Source organism: Podarcis erhardii, assembly GCF_964252035.2.
Source record: "Podarcis erhardii genome assembly, chromosome: Z".
In the NCBI taxonomy this organism is placed as follows: domain Eukaryota; kingdom Metazoa; phylum Chordata; class Lepidosauria; order Squamata; family Lacertidae; genus Podarcis; species Podarcis erhardii.
Window position 1 is genome coordinate 40,773,080 of NC_138504.1, and position 21,668 is coordinate 40,794,747.

Sequence of the window (21,668 nt, forward strand, 5' to 3'; positions counted from 1 at the left end):
ATTCCCTCAAATGTGGACAGCCTTTTTAAATTGAAAACTAATGTTTAAGTCATATACGCTTTAATCAATTAACTGATTAAAACTCGTCTGCTCCACCAGCTGAGATTCCTGTAATGGGGTGAGTGCCCTAATATTCAACCAAGGAGAATAAAATATGCTACGTCCCACCTGCCCTTTCCATCTGAATAAGCTGGAAATACTGGGCGTTCTAGATCTTGATTGCCTATGTATATATTCTGTATTCCAGAATTATCAGAAAATGTAGTGTGATTTTTCTATACTGTTTAGAGAGTCATAACAAATGGGGGGGGGGTGTGGAGGGGTCAGGGAAGGTGTGCAAGTGCTGTGTCCAGATTGTCTTCACTTCAAGTCAATGATGTCTTCGTCAAAGGAAGCCCCAAGCTGAAAGAGGCTGCTGGACTGGGGGCTCTCGTCCCGTGTAGTGGTGTCGGGGTCTGAACTGGTGGAGAAGTGGCGCTCTTCAGAAGTGCTTTCGAAAGAGCATGCAACGAGCCTGTGGAGAGGAAGGCAGAAATCAAGAAAAGAAAATTCAACCACCCCTCACCTCCGCCACAAAAAAAGATCCATAACCTGCAATCACAGCAGATCAAATGTTTATTCTCTCTTACCATGTACAGCTCCTCCCATTTGATAGACCAGGGCAGTTCAACACTTGACACCTCTCACAGCCCTTATGTTGCCTTCCCAAAGCCAGGGAAGGATGAGGGCTCTCACCTCCTTCCCAAAGCCTAATCAGCACCTTCCCAGCTGGGTGTGTGTCAGGTTTTGGCCTTGCTCACCCCCCCCCCCCGACAAGGCAGTGTGTGGCCTGTGGGTTCCATGTTAAAGTACTCATGGTCCACTTGCTATGAAAAGTTGGGCCACCCTGTGCGGCCTAGGACCCACTAACCTATGGGACCACCTCTCCTGGTATGCCCCGCAGAGGACCTTAAGTTCCACAAATAACAACACTTTGGAGGTCCCGAGCCTCAAGATTAGATTGGTTTCAACTAGGGCCAGGGCCTTTTCAGCACTGGCCCCGACGTGGTGGAACACTCTGTCACAAGCGACCAGGGCCCTGTGGGACTTGACATCTTTCCCCAGTGCCTGCAAGACAGAGCTGTTCTGCCTGGCCTTTGGTTTGGACTTGGTCCCTCCCCTTATGGTCTTGATCTATGGGCTACTTTAAATTTAGACCTGTATTTTAAATTGGTTCCCCACCCCTCTTTTTCCCCTATTGTGTTTTTACTGTGATTTTATTGGTGTTAGCCGCCCTGAGCCCGGCTCTGGCTGGGGAGGGCGGGGTATAAATAAAATTTATTATTATTATTTATTAGTATTATTAGTCATATAATAACTTGGAGGAGTGATTTCATGTGAGATTAGTGCAACAAAGTTTTGAGATTTTTTTTAAAAAATGGGAGGTCTGACAAAGGGTCAAACCAAGCTGCAGCTAAGTACAGGAGGTGAATTGCTTCCCCCTCCCCTTCCCCATCCATTTTCCCTTTGGTGTCATGTATTTTAAGCCTAAGGAAGAGGAAGCTGATCTCTGAAGAAGTGGGGGAGAATGCTTTAAATAAATAAGTAAACACTCAACCAGGGATCTTTGTATGCGTGACAGTACTTACTGGCACTGAATACCGACATCACTTTGTGATGGCTTCAGACAGAGGAGGGCTAACATAGCCATTGCAGCTAGTAGGCATTGATAGGCTTATCCTCCATGAATTTGCCTAATCCTCTTGGTGGGTGGGACACGGGTGGCGCTGTGGGTTAAACCACAGATCCTAGGACTTGCCGATCAGAAGGTCAGCGGTTAGAATCCCCGCAATGGGGTGAGCTCCCGTTGCTCGGTCCCTGCTCCTGCCCACCTAGCAGTTCGAAAGCACGTCAAAGTGCAAGTAGATAAATAGGTACCGCTCCGGCGGGAAGGTAAACGGCATTTCCATGTGCTGCTCTGGTTCGCCAGAAGCGGCTTAGTCATGACCCGGAAGCTGTACGCCGGCTCCCTCAGCCAATAAAGTGAGATGAGTGCCGCAACCCCAGAGTCATCCGCGACACGACCTAGTGGTCAGGGGTCCCTTTACCTTTACTTGGTGGTCTTAACTACATTTTGTAGCACATGTAAGAAGAGCTCTGCTGAATCAGGCCAAAGGACCACCTAGTCTAGCATCCTGTTCTCACAATGGCCCACCAGATGCCCTAAGGAGAAGCCTGCAAGTGGGAGGAGAAGCAGAACAGCACTCTCCACCAATTACAATTCCCAGCAACTCATGTCCAAAAGGATACTGCAGCTGGAGAGTTCTCCTTTATGCAGCTCTGGCTATGTGTGATTTGGATCAAGACCTTGGATGGGGGTGGGGGTGGTTAGAAGCCTCCCACCCCTTGCTGCTGGCAGGTTTTACAAAGAATTAAAGGAAGGCATTCAATTGGGAGTATGCAACATGATTCTGACCTAATAGGCAGTTTAGGGGCTGCAGATGAGAATATGCACTCTTGTTCAGAGTGCTGCTTCTGCCCCTCAAAGAATTGCACCTTTCTATATGTTACCTGTCACTACTTGTTGACCGTACTGTTCCTGGCTTGGGGTCTGACTGTTTCTGGGGGGTTTTCTTCTGCTTCTGTCCTCCCTCCGACTTGGGACCTTGGCCGTCTAGGAGACCTGGATGAAGAAGAAAGGAATGCTTCTGAATTCTCAGAGTAAAGGCAATGGAACTGTTTCATTTGTCAATGGCTAATTCCACCTGGCTGTTCCCCAAAGGGGCCTCCGAGGTGATCACTGGTAAGTGTAATACAACAACAGACGGGGGAATCTATAAATCGTCTTGCTGTCATCACTGTAGTGAGCCTTTTGCTGCCTTTGGCAAAGGGTGATGAGAAGTCTCTTGGCTTTCCTCTCCAGCTTGGACCACTGCCATAGTGCTGAGCTTTGCTGGTCAATGACAGGGGAGATCACTGCCCTCCTCTCCAGATCCAAGCTGGTGAGAGAGGCTGGGATTCACCATTTGGGGTGCCAAGGGGGCTAAGGCTCTTTAAGTGCCTTGGCAACTTAGTTACAAATCACAAGCTCCAAATTTGGAGCTGGAAGGGTGGCAGAGCAACAATCCCCACCAAAAAGGAGGAGATTGTCCTTGATCTCACAATGCAGGGGCACACAGTTTGAGGTCAGATTCCTGACAACCACGGGATTTGGGGAGGGCTTGGTTACCATATTCTGCTGAAATCTGCAAGCCCCTGAACAGACAAGCAGACTAGCCCATGCCACAGTCAAGAGATTCAAGCAAGCCTGAGTGAGAGATCAATACCTGCAGTGTCAGTCAATAGCATCTTGACTTTATGCTTCAAGAGTTAGAAAGCAGGAGGAAAGGGGGCGAGCAATATTCTTAATACAATGAACTCCAGCACCAGGGTGTTGCATTTTCACCCAACATAGATCATGGCTACATCCAAATATCTCACTGTGCCTGGCAGTGCTGCAGCCAGGATCCCTTGCTGCCTATGCCCCTGGATGGCCCTATTACTTTACCAAGTAATTCTTTGCGTGTCCGGGTTGCGATTTCTTTGATCTCTATGCGCGACAAAGAGAGGGAAGGAGCGACAGGGATGGAGGTGCTGCTGGCCGACGTCGGGGTGGTGATGACTTTGGGGACCAGGGGGGACTTGAGTGGGCGTTCGATGCTCCTGCCGACCAGGTTGCTCAGGGGGATCTTGTAGATGTTTTTGCACAGAGCTTCACCTGAAGTGACAAGGAGGAGGAGGGTCGTGGAGCAGGAGTTGACTATAAGCAGGCTTGCGGGTGAGTTGGCGGTCCACAAAAAAACTCTTTTACCCTCCTTATAATAGTAACAATCATTCATTATTTATATGCTGCCCATCTGACTGGGTAGCCCCAGCCACCCTGGGTGGCTTCCAGCAAATTATAAAACCACAGCAAAACATTACACATTAAAAACTTCCCTATTTGGGCTGCCTTCAGATGTCTTCCAAAAGTCAGATAATTGTTTGTTTCCTTGCCATCTGGTGGGAGGGTGTTCCAAGGGAGGGTGCGACTACCGAGAAGGCCGTACCTGTGTGCCCTGGTTCCCTGTAACCTCACTTCTCACAATGAGGGAACCGCCAGAAGGCCCTCGGAGAAGGATCTCAGTGTCCAGGCAGAACGATGGGGGCAGAGACGCTCCTTCAAGTATACAGGACCAAAGCTATTTAGGGATTTAAAGGTCAGCACCATAACTTTGATTTGTGCTAGGAAATGTACTGGGAGCCAATGTAGATCTTTTAGGACCAATGTTATATGATCCCGGAGGCAGCTCCCAGTAACCAGTCTGGCAGCCGCATTCTGGATTAATTGGAGTTTCTGAATCACCTTCAAAGGTAGCTCCACATACAGCACATTGCAGTAGTCCAAGCGGGAGATAACCAGAGTATGTACCAATCTGGCAAGACAGTGTGCGGGCAGGTAGGGTCCAAGCTGGTGTACTAGATGGAGCTGGTAGACAGCTGCCCTGGACACTGGTGCCCTTGGCTTGTGGCTCCATGGACAGCTGTGAGTCCTTTAGGGGCACAGTTACTCCATTCAGGACCAGGGAGTCCTCCCACCTGCCCGCCCCCTGTCCCCCAGAAACAGTACTTCTGTTTTGTTGGGATTCAACCTCAATCTGTTGACTGCCATCTATCCCTCCCCCCAACCACCCCTCCCCCCAACCACCTACAGACACCCACACAGGATGTTCACCGCCTTCACTGGTTCTGAATTAAAAGAAAGGTAGAGCTGGGTATAATTCGCTTACTGGTGAACACCCAGCCCAAACCCAGCGGTTTCATATAGATGTTAAAAAGAATGGGGGAGAGTTTGGAGTCCTGGGGCACCCCACAAGTGAGCGCCATGGGGTTTGAACATTAACCCCCCACCACTACTTTCTAGACACAACCTAGGAGGAAGGAGCGAAACCACTGCCCCCAGCCCTCCTAGATGATCCTGTGGTTGACAGTATCAAAAGCTGTTGAGAGATCCAGCAGAACCAGGAAACAGATTTCATCTCTGTCCCTAGCCCACCAGAGATCATGAACCAGCATGTCCAAGGCAGTTTCAGTCGCACGGTGGAGCCTAAAGCCCGACTGGAAGGGGTTTAAATAGTCCACATCCTCCAGGTATGCCTTATTGATTTATTATTTTTATTATTTTTCTAATATGTTATTTTTTTCCATACCACACAGTATTACAAAAGTAATATTGACTGAAGCATAAATATAAATTAAACCCTTCCCCCCTTGAAAAGTATTTCAAATTACATTTCTTAAGTTATTCTACAAAAAGGAATAAGAATCTTCTATGCAACGTAACATTTGTTCTACTATAATATCTAACACTATTTTTTCCTTTATAGTGTTCATTGTTTTCTATAACCTATAAGTAAAACAAATGACTCCATTAATTAGACCCACATTTCATTTTTCTTAATTCACCTAATCCTTCTTCAATTGATCCTATACTCCCTTAAAAAGACAACCAATTTTATATGAAGTTAGCACTCTTCTGCCAGATTTATTTATTTAACAAAATTTATATACCACTTGAATGTAAAACAAAGCAAAACTTCTAAGCTGTTTACAAAAAATTTAAAATAAAACATTAAGATTATCCATTTAAAACTAGTTTAAAAAACAGGTATTTACAATATGGTTAAAAACAGCAGTAGCTAAAAAGAAATAAAACAAAAGAAATAAAACATGTAACATCTATGCATCTGAATTGGCTTAGCTAAAAAAAATATATTTTTTTTACACATTTAATTAGTGAATCACACAAATCAGTTAATTTCACCACAGATGATAGCAAGGCAAATAACTCCAGTTTAGGTGGAAGATGACTGCAGTGGAATGGAAGCAGCACTGCATGCAATGAACACGGAATGGAAAAATATGTATTCCTATCTCCTTAAGTCCGACATTGTGCAGATTTGGGATAAAAGGACAGTTTCGAGCCCAAAAAGTTTGAAGACTGATGCTTTAGCTCAGCCTTTCTCAACCTGTGGGTCCCCAGATGTTGTTGAACTACAACTCCCATCACCCCTAGCTAGCAAGGCCAGAGCTCAGGGATGACGGGAGTTGTAGTCCAACAACATCTGGGGACCCACAGGTTGAGAACCACTGCTTTAGCTGAACATACTACAGAAGCAACAAATTCTCAGCTGGCCTCAGCCCCTTCCTTACCTTCTGCTGCAGAAGGAGAGAAAACAGGGATTTCATTGACTGATGGTGTCTGAGGGGTAGTAGGTGAATTAGTCTCCTTGGAACTGCTGTTGGATGGCTCGCTCACTGCCGTTACGGCTCTGAAGTAGATATCTGACTGGAAGGAGAAAGAGGCAGTGTTAGCAAAATGGACTTATCTGAAGCTATGGGTTTGTCACAGTGGCACCCGTGTGACCACAAACATCTCCAGTGGCACCCACAAAAAGGAAACCCCAAGGTTTGTATAAGTACCAAAATGTTTGTCCGGGGAGGGATACCTTGGGCAGCAATGAGGGCGAAATAGGCTATGGGGACAGAAGACACTCAGTGATCACAGAATGTTGTCTGGCAGTTAGGAAGAAAACCCAGAAAAGTGAGTGGGAGTGGGAATGGAATGGAATGATGTATCATGGAAAAGAGCATGGCCAGTTTTGTCGCATGTCCCGCTTGTTTAGTGGGCTTATGGGTTAAATGATGCAGTCTTAATATGAAACACAGGGTCCCTTCCAACTCTACAATTCTATGATTCTGCCTTTGTAGTGCTAGCAGAGGCATGTCTAGAAGAAGGGGAATTTTGCACAGGAAACCAGATTTCTTATCTCACTGCCTTACCCTTGATGCCACCAGCTGAAGCGCAGGGACCACAGCCGTGTGGACGAGGTTCCCATTCACCACTAATCGGATCTCAATGGAATCGGTGGTGAAGGCCAAAATATAGGGGAAAGCGCAAACTGCAGGAGGAGACAAAAGCATTTAATGAAGAAATAAATGCAACATGGTACAGTGGTACCTCAGGTTAAGTACTTAATTCTTTCCGGAGGTCCGTTCTTAACCTGAAACTGTTCTTAACCTGAAGCACCACTTTAGCTAAAGGGCCTCCTGCTACCGCCGCACCGCCGGAGCACGATTTCTGTTCTCATCCTGAAGCAAAGTTCTTAACCCGAGGTACTATTTCTGGGTTAGCGGAGTCTGTAACCTGAAGCATATGTAACCTGAAGCATCTGTAGCCCGAGGTACCACTGTATTAAAATGTTGTGGGAATTAATTAATAAAATAGACAAGACACATTTTCAGGTCTATAACCTGAAGCGCATGTAACCTGAAGCGTATGTAACCCAAGGTACCACTGTATATGATGGGCTTCTGTGCAGATGTTGTTAGTCCTAAGCATCATGGAGCTCTGATGTTTTCCTGACCTGCAATAAGCCTTTACCATGTTATTACTGACTTACATAGGACCATCAAAGTCCAACAACATCAAAAACAGATTCCTGCCCCTAAAATTTACCTGGGGGGGGGGGAGAGACAGAGGCAATGGAGAGAGGAAGAAGACTTTTCAGGTCTCCTCAGTTGCACATACTAAAGCTCTGTTTTTAGGAGGGGGTGAGGCTGATGGGGTTGTGCCAAAGGCTTCCCAGAAAATGAGAGTTTTGAGGACAGAGAGATTTGACAGGAGAGAGGATTGTGTTGTACAGGTGCTTCAGGCAGAAGAAGTAGCAGAAAGAGAGGAAAAGGTGGAGTCATTTTTAGGAGCAGGAGAGCTTTGGACAGTTGAGGGTGGTGGAGCAAAGGGCAAGGATTTAAAGGAGGAGAGATAGGTCAGGGCAATGGCAGGCTCTGAAGTCAGAAGGAGGCATTTGTGCACTGGACCCAGGAGAAGACAGGACACTGATGGGTGTCTCTGTGTTACACAGGGGCATAATGTGATCAAAACAATTAAGGCAGGCTAAGGATGGGCAAACCTTTTCTGTTGAGGGCCGCATTCCCTGCTGACTACCACCCCCTTTTCTCTCTTCCTGCCACCGCATTGTCCTCCTCCCTCTCTCTGCCTGCCCATAGAGGCTGTCCCTCCACATTACAATGGCTTCACACAGCAGCAGAGACTTATTGGAAAGGGGGAGGCAACTAGCTCTTCTTACCAATGGCATAAGGAACCTGGTTCCAGCTGAAGTGGAAGTCAGATGCTGATGGCTGGACCAAAGGCGAGCCCCCATTGAAGGGACACACTTTGCGGTAATAGCAGACATCTGTAACAAGAGACCCCTGTTAACTTCAAGCAAATAAAGAAACATGGACCTTGACACCAAATGCAGAAAAACAAGGCAGCCAATCAATGTCACTGGCCCTGCTCCTGCGACAACAGCCAGGAACACAGAAATTAGAAGGAGTGAAGCTTTCTCCTGTTGCAGCCTCACCATTTCATTGGGAAAGGCTTCAGCTACTCCATGCTCGAGCATCTGGTCGATGCCAAAGCCACAGGTAGTCACCAGTGGAGTTGGCAACCTTCAACATGGGAGAGAGGAGAGCTGTTTTCAAATACATAAAAGCAGTGCTTGTTTTTCCTAAAAAAATGTTTAGGGATGCTCTCATTTTCCTACTCATATTGAAATACTGCCCCTCAATGAGGCCGAACTTAGATTCTCAAAATGTTTAGGGGTAGCGTACCCCTGTGTACTCCCAGGAAAAAAAAAAGCACTGCATAGAAGACAGAAATGGCAGGAAAGCAGATTTTGGCTAAATGTGAGGAGAATCTTCCTAAAGATAACAGCTGTTTCACTGTGGAACAGTCTGCCCCAGGAGGTGGTATTTTAAGCAGAGGCTGGATGGCCCATCGGTCAGAGATGCTGCTGTTGCACCCTGCATTGCACAGCCTGTATCAAGCCAGGAGGCTCCCTTTCGACTCTACAGTTCTATGAAATGGAAGTTTGGCGCTTGCTTTCTCCTTGGTCTTCTGCTTTGTCCACATGTGTGAGGGCTTTTGCTCATCCAGGCTCCTAGCTTTGCTTTGCCAATAAGATATACTGACAAGAAACTGAGATTTTTGCTCAAGTCAGCTTCACCCAGAATCAGAGGACTGGCAAGTGGGGTGATGGCCAAAGTGGCCAGAAGGCAGAAACCTTTCCAGATTCCTCGTCTTCCTGCCTTCAAGTCAAGCTGCATAGACTATTTTCACCACTACCACTATGTGTGGGCTCATTGGCCTATTCTAGTGGAAAAGGGAGGGCAAGACTTGGAGGTTGGCCATCTACTGAATTCTACCATCCACCCACTTGAGCCCCTCCTTGTTTTGGATAAGGCTAATGGAGAAGAGAAGGCTTAGCGGCTGCCCAGTGCATCAATCCAGAGTCACTTCGGCTTCTGGCAGCTGTTTTGATGCACCTGTCAGCTGCCCACCCACCACCATGTGCTGCTTATGCAAAGAACATGTGCAACCAGCAGGAAAGCAAGTCTGTCTATCTCTTCTCTTACTTCTGCCCCTTTCCAAACAAACTGTTTACTGAAGAAGTGTGCATGCACACGAAAGCTCATACCAAGAACTGACTTAGTTGGTCTTTAAGGTGCTACTGGAAGGAATTTGTTTTGTTTAAACTGTTTACTGTTAACCTTATTCTATTAAAATTGTTTATTATCCTATCCTATATTATATTCTATTATATTCTATTAATTATATATCATTCATTGATGTGCAGTGGATATATATTGTGGGGCATGTGTGCAAGAGAAGAAACGCTTTTCATGCCTATGGGGGCAGTCCTATGGCAAGATGACCACCTGTCATGGATGCATTAGTTGAGATTCCTGCATTGCATTGGGTTGGACTAGATGACCCTTGGGGTCCCTTTCAACTTTATGATTCTGTAATTCTATGAAATATGATGAGGATGATGATTGGGCTATATCCAAGAACATAATCAAGGTACTGTTAGTAGAACTATTACTACTACTTTATAAATGACAGTAACATTAATAATATCACTTATAAAAATAAAATATGATAATATCATTTATAAAGCACCGAACGTTTTCCAACTGTTTTATGTTTTGCATCAAAGATGAGAGAATCCCTGCCTGCAGGTTCATAATCCAACAGACATTATGCAAAAGGAAAAAAGGAATGGGAGGAAAGTAAGCAAATTCTTGAAGTTACATCATCTCAATAACATCCTCTGATTTCCACAGGTAGGCCTCCCTGCTTTCAAGTGCACACACAAGCACATGCACGTAAACACCCCAAATACCTTTGCTTTCCTGACTGCCAGCAGAGGGTGTTTCTCTTCAGCTCTAGCAGTCCCTCTTCTACCTTACTGCCTCTCCTGTGTCAAGCAAGTCTTTTACTTTTAGTGTCTGTTCTGCACTGAAGCAAGACGGAACCATAGACAGACCCCAGACCGTCTCCCTGGACAGAGCGAGTGAGCAGTACTTACAGTTATAGCACAAGAGCAGGCCAGCTTCTCCATCTTCATACACATCAATAGCTGCAACAAAATTAACCTGCAATGATAACGGGCAAGGGTAGTGGGCAGGCTGGAGGCTGAGCTTCCTACGAACTCTTTGAGAACAATTCAGTGGTTTTGTATCAGGAGAAAAAGGAGAAGTCCCCCCGCCCCCATCACATTCCCACCAAACGTTTCTAAATTCTGGCACCTGCATCTAGTCTGTAATTTAATCTAATTGTTTTACATGCACTTCTAATTCAAAGCCTAAGTGAACAACTGCAGAAGTGCTGCTTCTGTTATTATACATTTTGGTTTTCTGGCACAGGGGGCGTGACCCAGCACAAATTAAGCACGTTTAGAAATCCCAGTGATCTTGACGGTAAAAAAAACCACAGGAAGTAACAGGACAAAAGTATTTCATTTTGACTGATTCATCACCTAGGATTGCATTTTTAATCAACTGAATCAGGTTGACAGTAGACATCAGGTGTAGTGCAGGAGATGGCCCTGATCCTGAGATCAACTGCATTTTTGCTTGGGCAGCCTTGGGGGTGGGGAGCTTGAGACCGTTTCGAAGGAAACGGGCGACAGCAGCTTCAGCAAACTGTTGTGACACCCAGTGAACTTACCCTGCTCGAGTCGACATGGTGCAATCTGTAGGATTCGCCCGTGCTCTCATTGATCAAGTCAAACTGGTGCCGGTAGGCGACGCAAATCAGGTTGTCATTTTCCCCCGTGGGCCCATCCACCAATGTCATGACAACAGGGGGGTCAGACAAGCAGATCTCCTGCAATCCCCAAACAATGCTGCATTAGAGGTATTGTGTGTGTGCATGAACAGAGATGCAGGACACAAAATTCAGACTTCTTGAGGATCTCAGGTACAGAAAAGGGTAACCAATACAACAACAGAGATTACAGAACCTTCCACAATAAATCATTTGCATTTTTAACATTTTAGTAATAAAAAGGTAACTAAAGTTAGAAGAGCATGATAAAGGCTGATGTGCATGCACAGATCAGCCATGGAGGCTTTGCCCACAGACCTGCTATGAAGATCCATCAAGCTGGTAGGCCCTGGAAATGAGGCCTCTGTGCCCTATCAGTGTGCCCTGTCCATGTGGAACTCCCTCTTGCTGGATGTGTGTCTGGTGCCCTCTCTGGTTAGGGTCAAATGAAGACTTGGCTATTCCAAGCTGCTCTGAACTGAAGGAGGTTTGTTGGTCTAGAACACAGGTTGCCAATGCAGCACTAATGGAGGCCAGTTTGCGCATCCCATCAGGACCCTCTCTGGTGTCTGTGAGAGATCTTGGTAAATATTCCCTAAAAAATCTGCAATAGATGAAGGGCTGCTTGCTCTCCCTACTCAGTTCCTGTTTGCATTGGCTTGGCCTCTCCTACACTGAACACCCCCCAAAACCTGAGCTGAGGTGTAAAAAACTTCTCTCTCTGTGAGTGAGCATGGTGGTGGCTGATGTAGGTGACTTTTCCCATTGATGGGATGGCTGAATAGTGTGTGTGTGTGCCTGCACCATTTTATGGTCCTCCTTTTCTGCATTTTTTGTAAAGATATGGAAGCCCTTATGCAACCCGTTTAGTGACTGGCGCCCAAAGAACTTTCTCAGCATTCCAAATGCATCCATTGGCTCAAAAGGCTTGGTGACATCTTCCTCCCACTGGCCTATAATATTAAACTGTCGCTGCTTTTATGGCAAGGGTGGGGAAATCTGTGGCCCTCCAGGTGCTGATGGGCTGGCCAGTGTGCTCAGGGAGTTGGAAGTCCCAATAACACTGGGAAGGCCAAAGTTTCCCCTCTTGATCGTGGGCCCCATGGCCTCTCTGAAGGATTTTTAAAGATCAGGAAGACTAGATCAGCTCCTAGGCTTAAAGGGGCAGCTTACAGTTTTCTGCCAGGCACCCAAGGAGGAGGAGGCATATGTGGACTGTGGTAGTTTGCTGGTGCTTTACCTCAAACCTACCCGGATGTACTGGAATTCTTCAACTGGGGACTCTGACTGAGGCGACAACGAGAGACCACTGTTCAGACCCTCCCACTGCTTGAACTTCCTGGTGATGAGAAGCAGCTTGTTCCGGATGGATGCGACGATCCGCAGCTCGTTGCTGTGGTGGGTGTTGATGGCATACAGATGGCAGCCTGGGAAACAAAGGTTCAGTTGAGTGTGTGTGTGTGTGTGTCAAGAACAGCTCTGAGAAATGTCCCAAAGGAAAGCCTGGCTCAGAGGGATGGGAGAGGAGAGCTGGAAACTGACCACAGCGGATCATGCTTTGGGTCACAGGAGAAATGTTTTAGCACCACCACATCTAGCTGTTTCTTGCAAAGGGACAGAAGGCATCACTGCCCAGCTGCATTGACGTAGGAACCTGCCTTATACTGAGTCAGACTATTGGACAATTTAGACAAGCACTGTCTTTGCTGACTGGCAGCTGTGGTCCAGGATTTCAGAAACAAACTCTGCACCACTGACCTATGACCCTTCCCCAGAGCTCCCCGAAGGGCCCGGGGCCTAAAAGTGCTGTCTTGGAATATCGCGGGTTGGCACGCCAAGAAAAACAACCAACAATTTTTGTGCTACCTTAAGCAATTTGACATCATCTTCTTTCAGGAGACATGGCAGAATGACCCTATATTTCTCAATGGGTATAACTGCCACTACCTGCCTGCCTCTCCATCTCTAAGGGGCGGCAGATCTAGTGGTGGCCTAGCTTGCTTCATTTCCACGGAGCTGGCGCATTCTCTAACAGCCCTACCCAGCTGCAATTCTTTAGCAACAGCCGCTCTACTTAGCTTCAAGAGAACTACTCTTCTGCTGGTCAATGTCTATATTCCCCCAGGCCAAAAAAATCCCGTGGCCAAGGCTACATGGGCTGAGCTAGAGGCGTTTTTAGAGCCTCTCGAATCTACTTACCCGTCTGCCCTGACTATTGTGTGTGGAGATTTTAACGCTCGTATAGGAACAGATGACAATAGTCTATACACTCACTTCAACCTATTTATGGACCCTGAAGAACAGACGGATATTGGTGCGACACGACTGTCCAAAGATAGCAGAAGTAATTTTTCAGGTCTCTGCTTAGTGCAGGCTGCCAGACGGAGGGAACTGCTGATATTAAACGGCAACATAGAGGGGGATCGCCCCGGGGAATATACCCATTTTTCCAAGGCTGGGGGAAGCGTTATAGATTATATTCTAATCTCAAGATTTGCTCACAGCCTTGTAAGGAAGTTTCAAGTGGGCCACAATACTCTGAGTGATCACCTACCTCTAATTTTAGAGCTTGCAGGTCGGCCTTTTGACTATTCTATTGCCGAGCCACAATATATACCTTCTGTAAATTTGGGTATACCTGCTCCCAAAAGACTCAAATGGTCCCCAATACTGAACGAAAATCTAACCCTCCTTCTTCAGTCAGCGGAGTTAAAGCTTATTCGCTCCGCTATTGTGTCAGGCAATTCAGTAGATGCGATTATGGAACGCTTTAAATTACTTTCGGAAAGATTGAAACCCCATTTAACAACAGTGATACAAAGCGCCGCTACAAAGAGGGCAAAGGACGGAGCTAGCTGGTTCGACCTGGAGTGCAGGCAAACAAGGAGACAAATGAGAACAGCCTACCAGAGATATAGGAAATTAGGGACTGCTCCCCTACTTAATGCTTATATTTATCTGAGACGGTCTTACAAACAATTACTAAGGAGAAAGAAACTGGAAGCTGAAAGAGCCGCATGGCACAGTTTGGTTAAGGCATCACACGAGAAAGATACTACTTGCTTTTGGCGAACCATATCTGGTCTACTGGATCAGGAGCGTACTAATTCCATCTGTACAGTGGAACCAATGGAGTGGTTGCGCCATTTTCAATCTCTGTTCTATGACCAGGAAGCCCAACATTACAAACTATGCATTCAATTGGAGGACCTACCTCATTGGCCACCAGTAACTGTAAAGGAAGTTGAGAACTTAATCGCACAATTAAAGAACAACAAGGCCCCAGGGAATGATTACATCCCTGCCGAACTTCTGAAGTCCAACATTGGCTGGTGGGCCCCCCTGCTGGCGTCTTTATTCTCTTGGATCGACTCAACGGGTTTACTCCCAGATGGTTGGACTGAGGCAATAGTTATTCCAATCTATAAAAAAGGACCTATGCCAGACCCGGCGAGCTATAGACCAATCAGCCTTCTGCCTATACCCAGCAAACTATATGCCAAACATCTTTATATTAAGCTAACTAGCTGGCTGGAAACTGAAGCTATTCTAGCGGAAGAGCAAGCGGGTTTCAGACAAGGCAGATCCACCATAGACCATTGCTTCACCCTAGCCTATTTAATTGACAAATATGCCAAAAAAACCCGTGGGGTGCTATATGCAGCCTTTATCGATCTAAAGGCTGCTTTCGATTCAATTCCACGTGCAAGACTCTGGGATAAATTGAGCACATCAAGTATAGACAAAAGACTATTATTTCTGATCAGCTGTTTATATAAAGACACGGTGCTGCATGTAAGAACTTCGTTAAATGGCCATCTTATAGGACCAGTTCCTGTCAGCAAGGGGGTCAAGCAAGGTTGCATCCTGGCCCCAGTTCTATTCAACTTTTACATCAATGATATGGTTAACTGTTTGTCATCTCCGGACTTCCACGCCCCCAAACTGGCTGACAAATCAATATCAGTACTTTTGTATGCTGATGATGCGATACTCCTATCTCGAACAAGAATAGGCTTAAATAGGCTCATAGGTGAACTTTCAGCATACTGCAGGAGAGAGCAACTGGCAATAAACTATCAGAAAACCAAAATTATGGTTTTTGCAAGGAAACACAGACAGTACAGCTGGAGGATGGATAACCAGACAATTGAACAGGTTAAAGCCTTCAAATATCTGGGCATCGTTTTCCAGTCGACTGGGTCCTGGGATGTCCATCAAAAATGTGCCAAAGAAAAAGCAGCTCAAAGTATTAAGATGCTGTCCCGCTTCTTTTACACGAAGGGGGGCAGATACATCCCAGCAGCCCTTGAAGTTTTTCAAGCAAAACCTCTGGCGCAGTTACTGTATGGGGCACAAATCTGGACGGGGAACCACTGCTCCAGTCTTGAAACTGTTCAGTCTAAATTCCTAAGGCAGATATTCGGCGTCCCCACCTGTGTTCCAAACGCAGCATTACGACTCGAGGCCTGCCTTCCATCTGTAGAAACTCAGACCTGGCAAAGAACATTCAACTATTGGCTTCGTCTTAATCTAAATCCACCTGGTCTACTGCCTCTAGTAATGCAAGACCCTCACAAAAGCAAGTGGTTCAAAACTGTGCATCAAAAACTCCTTACATGCGGTTTGCATTCACAATCCCTACTATCAATGGGCCTCATTAAAGCAAAGAGTCTAATAGGCCAGCGCCTGAAAGACAACCTGACTATCTTAGGACAACCTAAGATAGTCAGGTTGTCTTTCAGCGCCTGAAAGACAACCTGACTATCTTAAAGAAACTGTGCCCATGGTATACCTACTCTCCCCCTTCTCATTTTGACTCCCCAGCTTCATATCTGTTTAAATTAACCATCCCAAAATACAGACGTGCCTTTACATTGGCTAGATGGGATGTTCTTCCTTCTGCCGTACTCGAAGGTCGTTATCAAAAGACTCCATTTGAAAAACGTCTCTGCCCATGTGGAGATGGTAACACGGAAACAGTGTCCCACGTCCTCCTATCCTGCCCCATTTACAAAGACCTAAGGAATGAGATTATTACTCCACTCATTCTCTCCAACCCCGGCCGCTCACCAGACATTACACTGTATTTTCTCTTATCTGATACGGATAGTCAGATAACAGAGAAGGTCGCGAGGTACATCGAGAGAGCTGTGAAATTGAGGGCCACCATCTGAGTGACAGACTTGTTCATCTGACGGACCTCCTTTTGCCTGCTCTTTTCTTCTTTTTATTCTTATTTTTATTTTTAATTCTTGTATAGCTGTGGCCTGTTGGCTTTGCTAATAAAGTTTTGATCTTGATCTTGATCTTGACCCTTCCCCAGAGACTCAGTGCTATGCTGTGGTCCGTGTGGGACTTGAGCTTGACTAGAGACTGAGGAGGGGGAAGAAATTCAGTTTGTAGTTTCCACTCATTCACCTACCCAAAACTATTGGCTTAAACTGTGCTGCTGTCCCCTGACACCTGAAATCAGCCTGCTTTAATGCAGGGGTGTTCTTACAGGAAAACTCTGTAACGCAAGGACAGGCACCTAGGTCAATGATAAGAGCACATACTCTGCCTACAGGCAACACATTCCCAGGTTCAAACCCCCAGATTCCCCATATAAAGAGGACGTCAAGGATGGGGAAGCCACCAACACTAGAAAGCTCCCAACAATAGTAGGCCAGATGACTCCAAGATAAGGCAGTTTCACATGTTCACAACCTTAAAGCATCGTTCAGCTGGTTGGTTGGTTGGTTGGTTGGTTGGATGGATGGCTGGGACCCACTGCCTGATCTCAGCACTTCCGTCATACTCTCCCCAGGCCACACCCCTCTCCAGCGCTGCTTCATACCCTCAATGAATGTTTTTATCAGGTCGGAATGTGTCCCTGAACTCGAACTCCTCAGCTGTGTAGAGAATAGTATGGGTGTGTGTGTGTGTGTGTGTGTGTGTGTGTGAAGAAACTTGCCTACTGTGAAAAGGCAAAGTGCATATTTGTTGCCCCACCTCCTTTTGCCCAGGAGGTTACCTGAAGGGAAGGCAGCCCCTAAGGTGAAAAAGCTCCCCCACCCCTGCCATAAGCACCTTTTGTTTTCTCCAGTTTGTTCTCTCGGCAGTCACACTTGCTTCTGGCTTGCTTGGATTCCATGCCTTTCCGTACGGCACTCAGCCGGAAGACCAGGAGGCGAGCGTCCTTCCCTGTCAGGTGGGAGACACACAAATAGACATGTTACAGGCACAAATGTTTCTTTAAAAAACACACACACATAGTAATCTGGTATGTTTTGTAGGGAATATCCCCTGCCAGTCAACATCAAGATAGCTGGGGCAGATCCTGCAAGAGAGATCTACCCGCAATGACTGGCCACACTGGATATATGGAACTTCCAATTTCAGAAGCAGTCTAATGCTGAACATCTGATGCTAGGGGATAAAAATAAATTAGACAAAACACTTGTATATTTTAGGTTGTTCTATCCTTGTTTTTAACATTGTTTTTTTAGCTTAATTTTTTGGGAGGAATACACACACACACTAACTGAAGGCTGGTATGCAGAATGCACCCACAGGGTGAAGATGGAAGAGCCAGCCCTCTTGAGTAATAAAAGGTAAAGGTAAAGGTAAAGGTAAAGGTAAAGGTAAAGGTAAAGGTAAAGGGACCCCTGACCATTAGGTCCAGTTGTGGCCGACTCTGGGGTTGCGGCGCTTGCTTTACTGGCCGAGGGAGCCAGCGTACAGCTTCCGGGTCATGTAGCCAGCATGACTAAGCCACTTCTGGTGAACCAGAGCAGCGCACGGAAACGCCGTTTACCTTCCCGCCGGAGCGGTACCTATTTATCTACTTGCACTTTGACGTGCTTTTGAACTGCTAGGTTGGCAGGAGCAGGGACTGAGCAACGGGAGCTCACCCCGTCGTGGGGATTCGAACCGCCAACATTCTGATTGGCAAGTCCTAGGCTCTGTGGTTTAACCAACATGAAAGGTAATGAAAGGTAGGAGGTAATGAAAGGTAATGAAAGGTAGGAGACAGCTAAAAGGAGGGAGGCTGTGGGTTGTTTCTGAAGTGTCATGCACCAAACTATGCACAGTCATGGTTTGTTTTGTTGTCTACTGCAGGCCACAGTCCCAGGCAATCCAGGACATTCCATCCAGCCATCTTTCTTCCACAAATCCCAGCATCCAGAGATTGGACACGAGATGTAGTTTTGCATTCAAAGTGCTTACAGAAGGTTAAAACAGTAGATACAATATCATACAAAATAAATGCAGGACCCTGGAAGATCCAGCCTAAGCTAAAATACCTCCAGCGAAGCAGTTATGCTTCTACCACAAGCTTGCCCAGGGAAATGACATTTCCTCCCAGACAGGCTTACGTGCCTTACCTTTGTCCGCTCTAGTAATGAGAAGGTCCAGAGTTTCCAATACATGCATCTGTTTGATCTGCAAAGTTTTATCAAACACTGGGATGGGAGGCTGCCCATCTGGAAGGAAAAATTCAAGAGACTCTGTGTCAAGGCTCAGATCAAAACATCAAGGGGAAATCCATATATATTGGCTGGTTACAATAATATTCAGATTTCAAAGGCCTTTCTAAATAGCACCATTGTACATGCCATCTAAAAGGAGGCAGAGATTATTCCTGCTAAACTTCTACTGGCAGGCTGCTCCAGAGGGCAGGGTCTGCCAAACCTAAAGGCTCAATGCTCAGCAAGGGCAAACTGAGTGTCAGGGACGTGGAGAACCACCAGAAGTGCCTCTTCACAAGATCTTAGTGATGGAGGTGGAGCATGAGGGATCAGACAGTCATTAATACTTTGGGCCAAAGTGATTTAGGGATCTGTGAATTAACCCAAGTACCTAGAACCTGGCTTGGTGGCAAATAGACAACCAGTGCAACCCTCTCAGCAGAGTGGTTACATATAACCAGCAGCCTGCTCCCGTGAGGAGTCTGGCCTCACTAGCAGCTTTCAGGCCAGATATGAAGGAAGCCCCACATGAGCTACATTACAGAAATCAATTGGGGGTAGGGGAATGTAAGGCAACCAGGCCAGCACACGCTAACAATCACAGGGTCATCCACCAACCATCTAAGAGGAGGACACCAACATCTGTAGAGACGAGCAGTGACTGGCCCCAGGAATCGGCGCAGAAAACATCATGAGGGAAATTGCTGCAGAAGCACTGGGACTCCCAGGGCTGTGGAACAAGAGAACCGTGAACTGGTGAGCATAATAGGGAAAGGTGCTAAGCACTAGAGTCAAAACATAGTGATCTACAGAGGTGAGTTCAAGAGGTTGCTTTGCATCCCTTAGGGAAGCAGAAATCCCTCAGTTAGCTGAGGATAAAAAACGCCAAGGCTGGGTGTACCCCATGCTAAGAATAATAAAAGTGAAAGTAAAATGTAACTTATGTGACCTGTCTAAATCATGCATATTTATATATTTTAAAAACCTCTATTTTACACTGTGGTTTGCTTCTAAGCCTATTATCCACAGCAATCAGAAACCATACCAGGCTCTTGAGCCAACTCACCTCCTATCCTCCCCCGAAGATTTATTTACCTGTTAACCATTCACTCACCTCCTTTTTACAGAGGCTCGTGGAAGCCAGAATAGCTGGGGCATCGCCTCTCACAATGGTTTTGAGTTTGAGTGCCTTAAAAAAAAGGACACACGAGAGAGAGAGAGAGAGAGAGAGAGAGAGAGAGAGAGAGAGAGAATATGAACATATAAATCTGCCTTATATGGAGTCGGTCTTGACTGGCAGCAGCTCTCATGGGTCTCAGGTGATTCCCTGTCTCTACTGCCTCTCTACTGCAGATCCCATTAACTAGAATGCCAGAGACTTATTTTGCCTTCACCAAGTGAGCTATGACCCCTTCCTTTATAAAGTTTGTGATGGTGAGAGGGCGTGAGACTATAAAGACTGATTTACTTACATGCCGGCCTCCATATGGAGTGCCTGTTTCACATGTGTTATCTGCATGGTACAGTGAAGAAACACTCTTCCACTGCACAAGGATGGCCATAAGGAACATCTAGGCTGGTTCCCCGCCCCCACAGGTGTATTCAACAACATGTCAATTACGTAATGATAATACATTAATCACAGGTTTATACTGGAACATCCACACGGCATTCTGCTTTATTACCTGTAGTGCAAAGCTTCCCCAGTGTTACCACATTATTGCTATCTAGAGGGGCTCTCCTGCCCTATGGCACAATGAAAGGAGGGCAAAAAATAAACCAAAATATTTGTGGTATTAAAAGTTGTATGATTTCAGCAGAAAGTTATAGGACATGCACTGACTGAAAACAAAGCAGTATGTCCCCCCCCTTCCCAATCAATACTCTGAAATTGATCAGAGTCTTTGATCAAAGCAGACTGGGCCTGACAATTTACCTGTTTCCATGGTGTGTTGGGGACATCTCCATTTTTGGATGTTTTGTTTTGATGCCCTCTACAAGTATGAAGGCAACAACTCTCCCTTTCTGCATATCCCTAGTTTCTGGTATTCAAAGACAGCCTGCCTCTGACCACAGATGCTCAATCTTGCCATCACAGCTAACAGCCATCATCAAAATCATCCACAATTTGCTTAAAGCTATCAAAGCCAGTGGCCACCAGCACACCTCGTGGAGGCAAATCCCATGAATTAATTATACTTATTGTGACAAATACATCTCATGCTGTCCTGGGCACAAAGTCCCACCAGACCACCATGGCAACCATCTCAGCATGTAAAAGGTACAGCGGTTCTGGGAAGAACACAATGATACACTTCACGAAATGACATATTTGGCAAATCTGCTAAGAGGGTACTTGACTGCTCCACAAGAAACACTATAATCTTGCTTATCAAAGTCAGGGCCTCATTATCTGTTGAAGGGCCTCTCCTGATACTGTGAACTTGCAAGCTGCTTCCTTTCATGCTGTAAAGAGGGCTACCAAACTGCGGCCACAAAGGGCTACCCAAATCCAGATCTTTTTTTGACCCACTTTCTATTTGATCCCCAGACACTGTGTTTTCTCCTTCCCTCTGCAAAGGAGAAGCCAGTGAGCTCTCAGAGCCTGCTAATTCCTTCCTGTTTCAACCTGGTTTTCTTTACAACTGATCCCCTGTTAATTGCCCTTGCTTGCAATTTGGACTTGATGCTGCTGCCTTTGTTGAACAGGATTTTGCTCTCATTTCTATTGGTACGCCTGACGTAATATTCTCCCTCTCTCGAACATTTGGTGTGCTAATTTGTTGGGGGTTTTTTTTCCAAGGGTGAGAGGAAATTAATTTGGCGTTGATAGAATGTGTTGTGCATTTTTCAGGGTTTTCTTTAAAGCTGTGAAAATAAAGATGCATAGCACCACAGAGGGCTGATGCAAATATAATTGTAGTCAAGAGCCTGGGAGGAGGTCTGGTGTCATATTAACACAAGAGACCTGCTGGATTAGGCCAATGGCCCCTCTAGTCCAGTATCCTGTTCTCATACTGGGCAATGAGATCCACCCCCCA

At 46.1% G+C, this 21,668-nt stretch overlaps 1 protein-coding gene across 6 annotated transcripts in view; it reads right to left on the minus strand.

Moving 5' to 3' along the window:
* Positions 1–267: 267 nt before the first annotated feature.
* Positions 268–21,668, minus strand: part of GARNL3 (GTPase activating Rap/RanGAP domain like 3) — a 107,136-nt gene continuing 85,735 nt past the window's right edge. For all 6 annotated transcript variants that reach the window (XM_081847531.1, XM_081847526.1, XM_081847529.1 and 3 more), the window contains 13 exons: positions 19,742–19,816; positions 19,246–19,357; positions 18,544–18,642; positions 17,246–17,359; positions 12,425–12,600; positions 11,075–11,233; positions 10,434–10,500; positions 8,148–8,255; positions 6,841–6,959; positions 6,211–6,346; positions 3,527–3,736; positions 2,551–2,662; positions 268–514 (listed from right to left, as the gene is read on the minus strand). In XM_081847531.1, the coding sequence (XP_081703657.1) occupies positions 361–514; positions 2,551–2,662; positions 3,527–3,736; positions 6,211–6,346; positions 6,841–6,959; positions 8,148–8,255; positions 10,434–10,500; positions 11,075–11,233; positions 12,425–12,600; positions 17,246–17,359; positions 18,544–18,642; positions 19,246–19,357; positions 19,742–19,816 (1,641 nt within the window). In that variant the 3' untranslated portion in view covers positions 268–360. The remainder of the gene's footprint in view (positions 515–2,550; positions 2,663–3,526; positions 3,737–6,210; positions 6,347–6,840; positions 6,960–8,147; positions 8,256–10,433; positions 10,501–11,074; positions 11,234–12,424; positions 12,601–17,245; positions 17,360–18,543; positions 18,643–19,245; positions 19,358–19,741; positions 19,817–21,668) is intronic.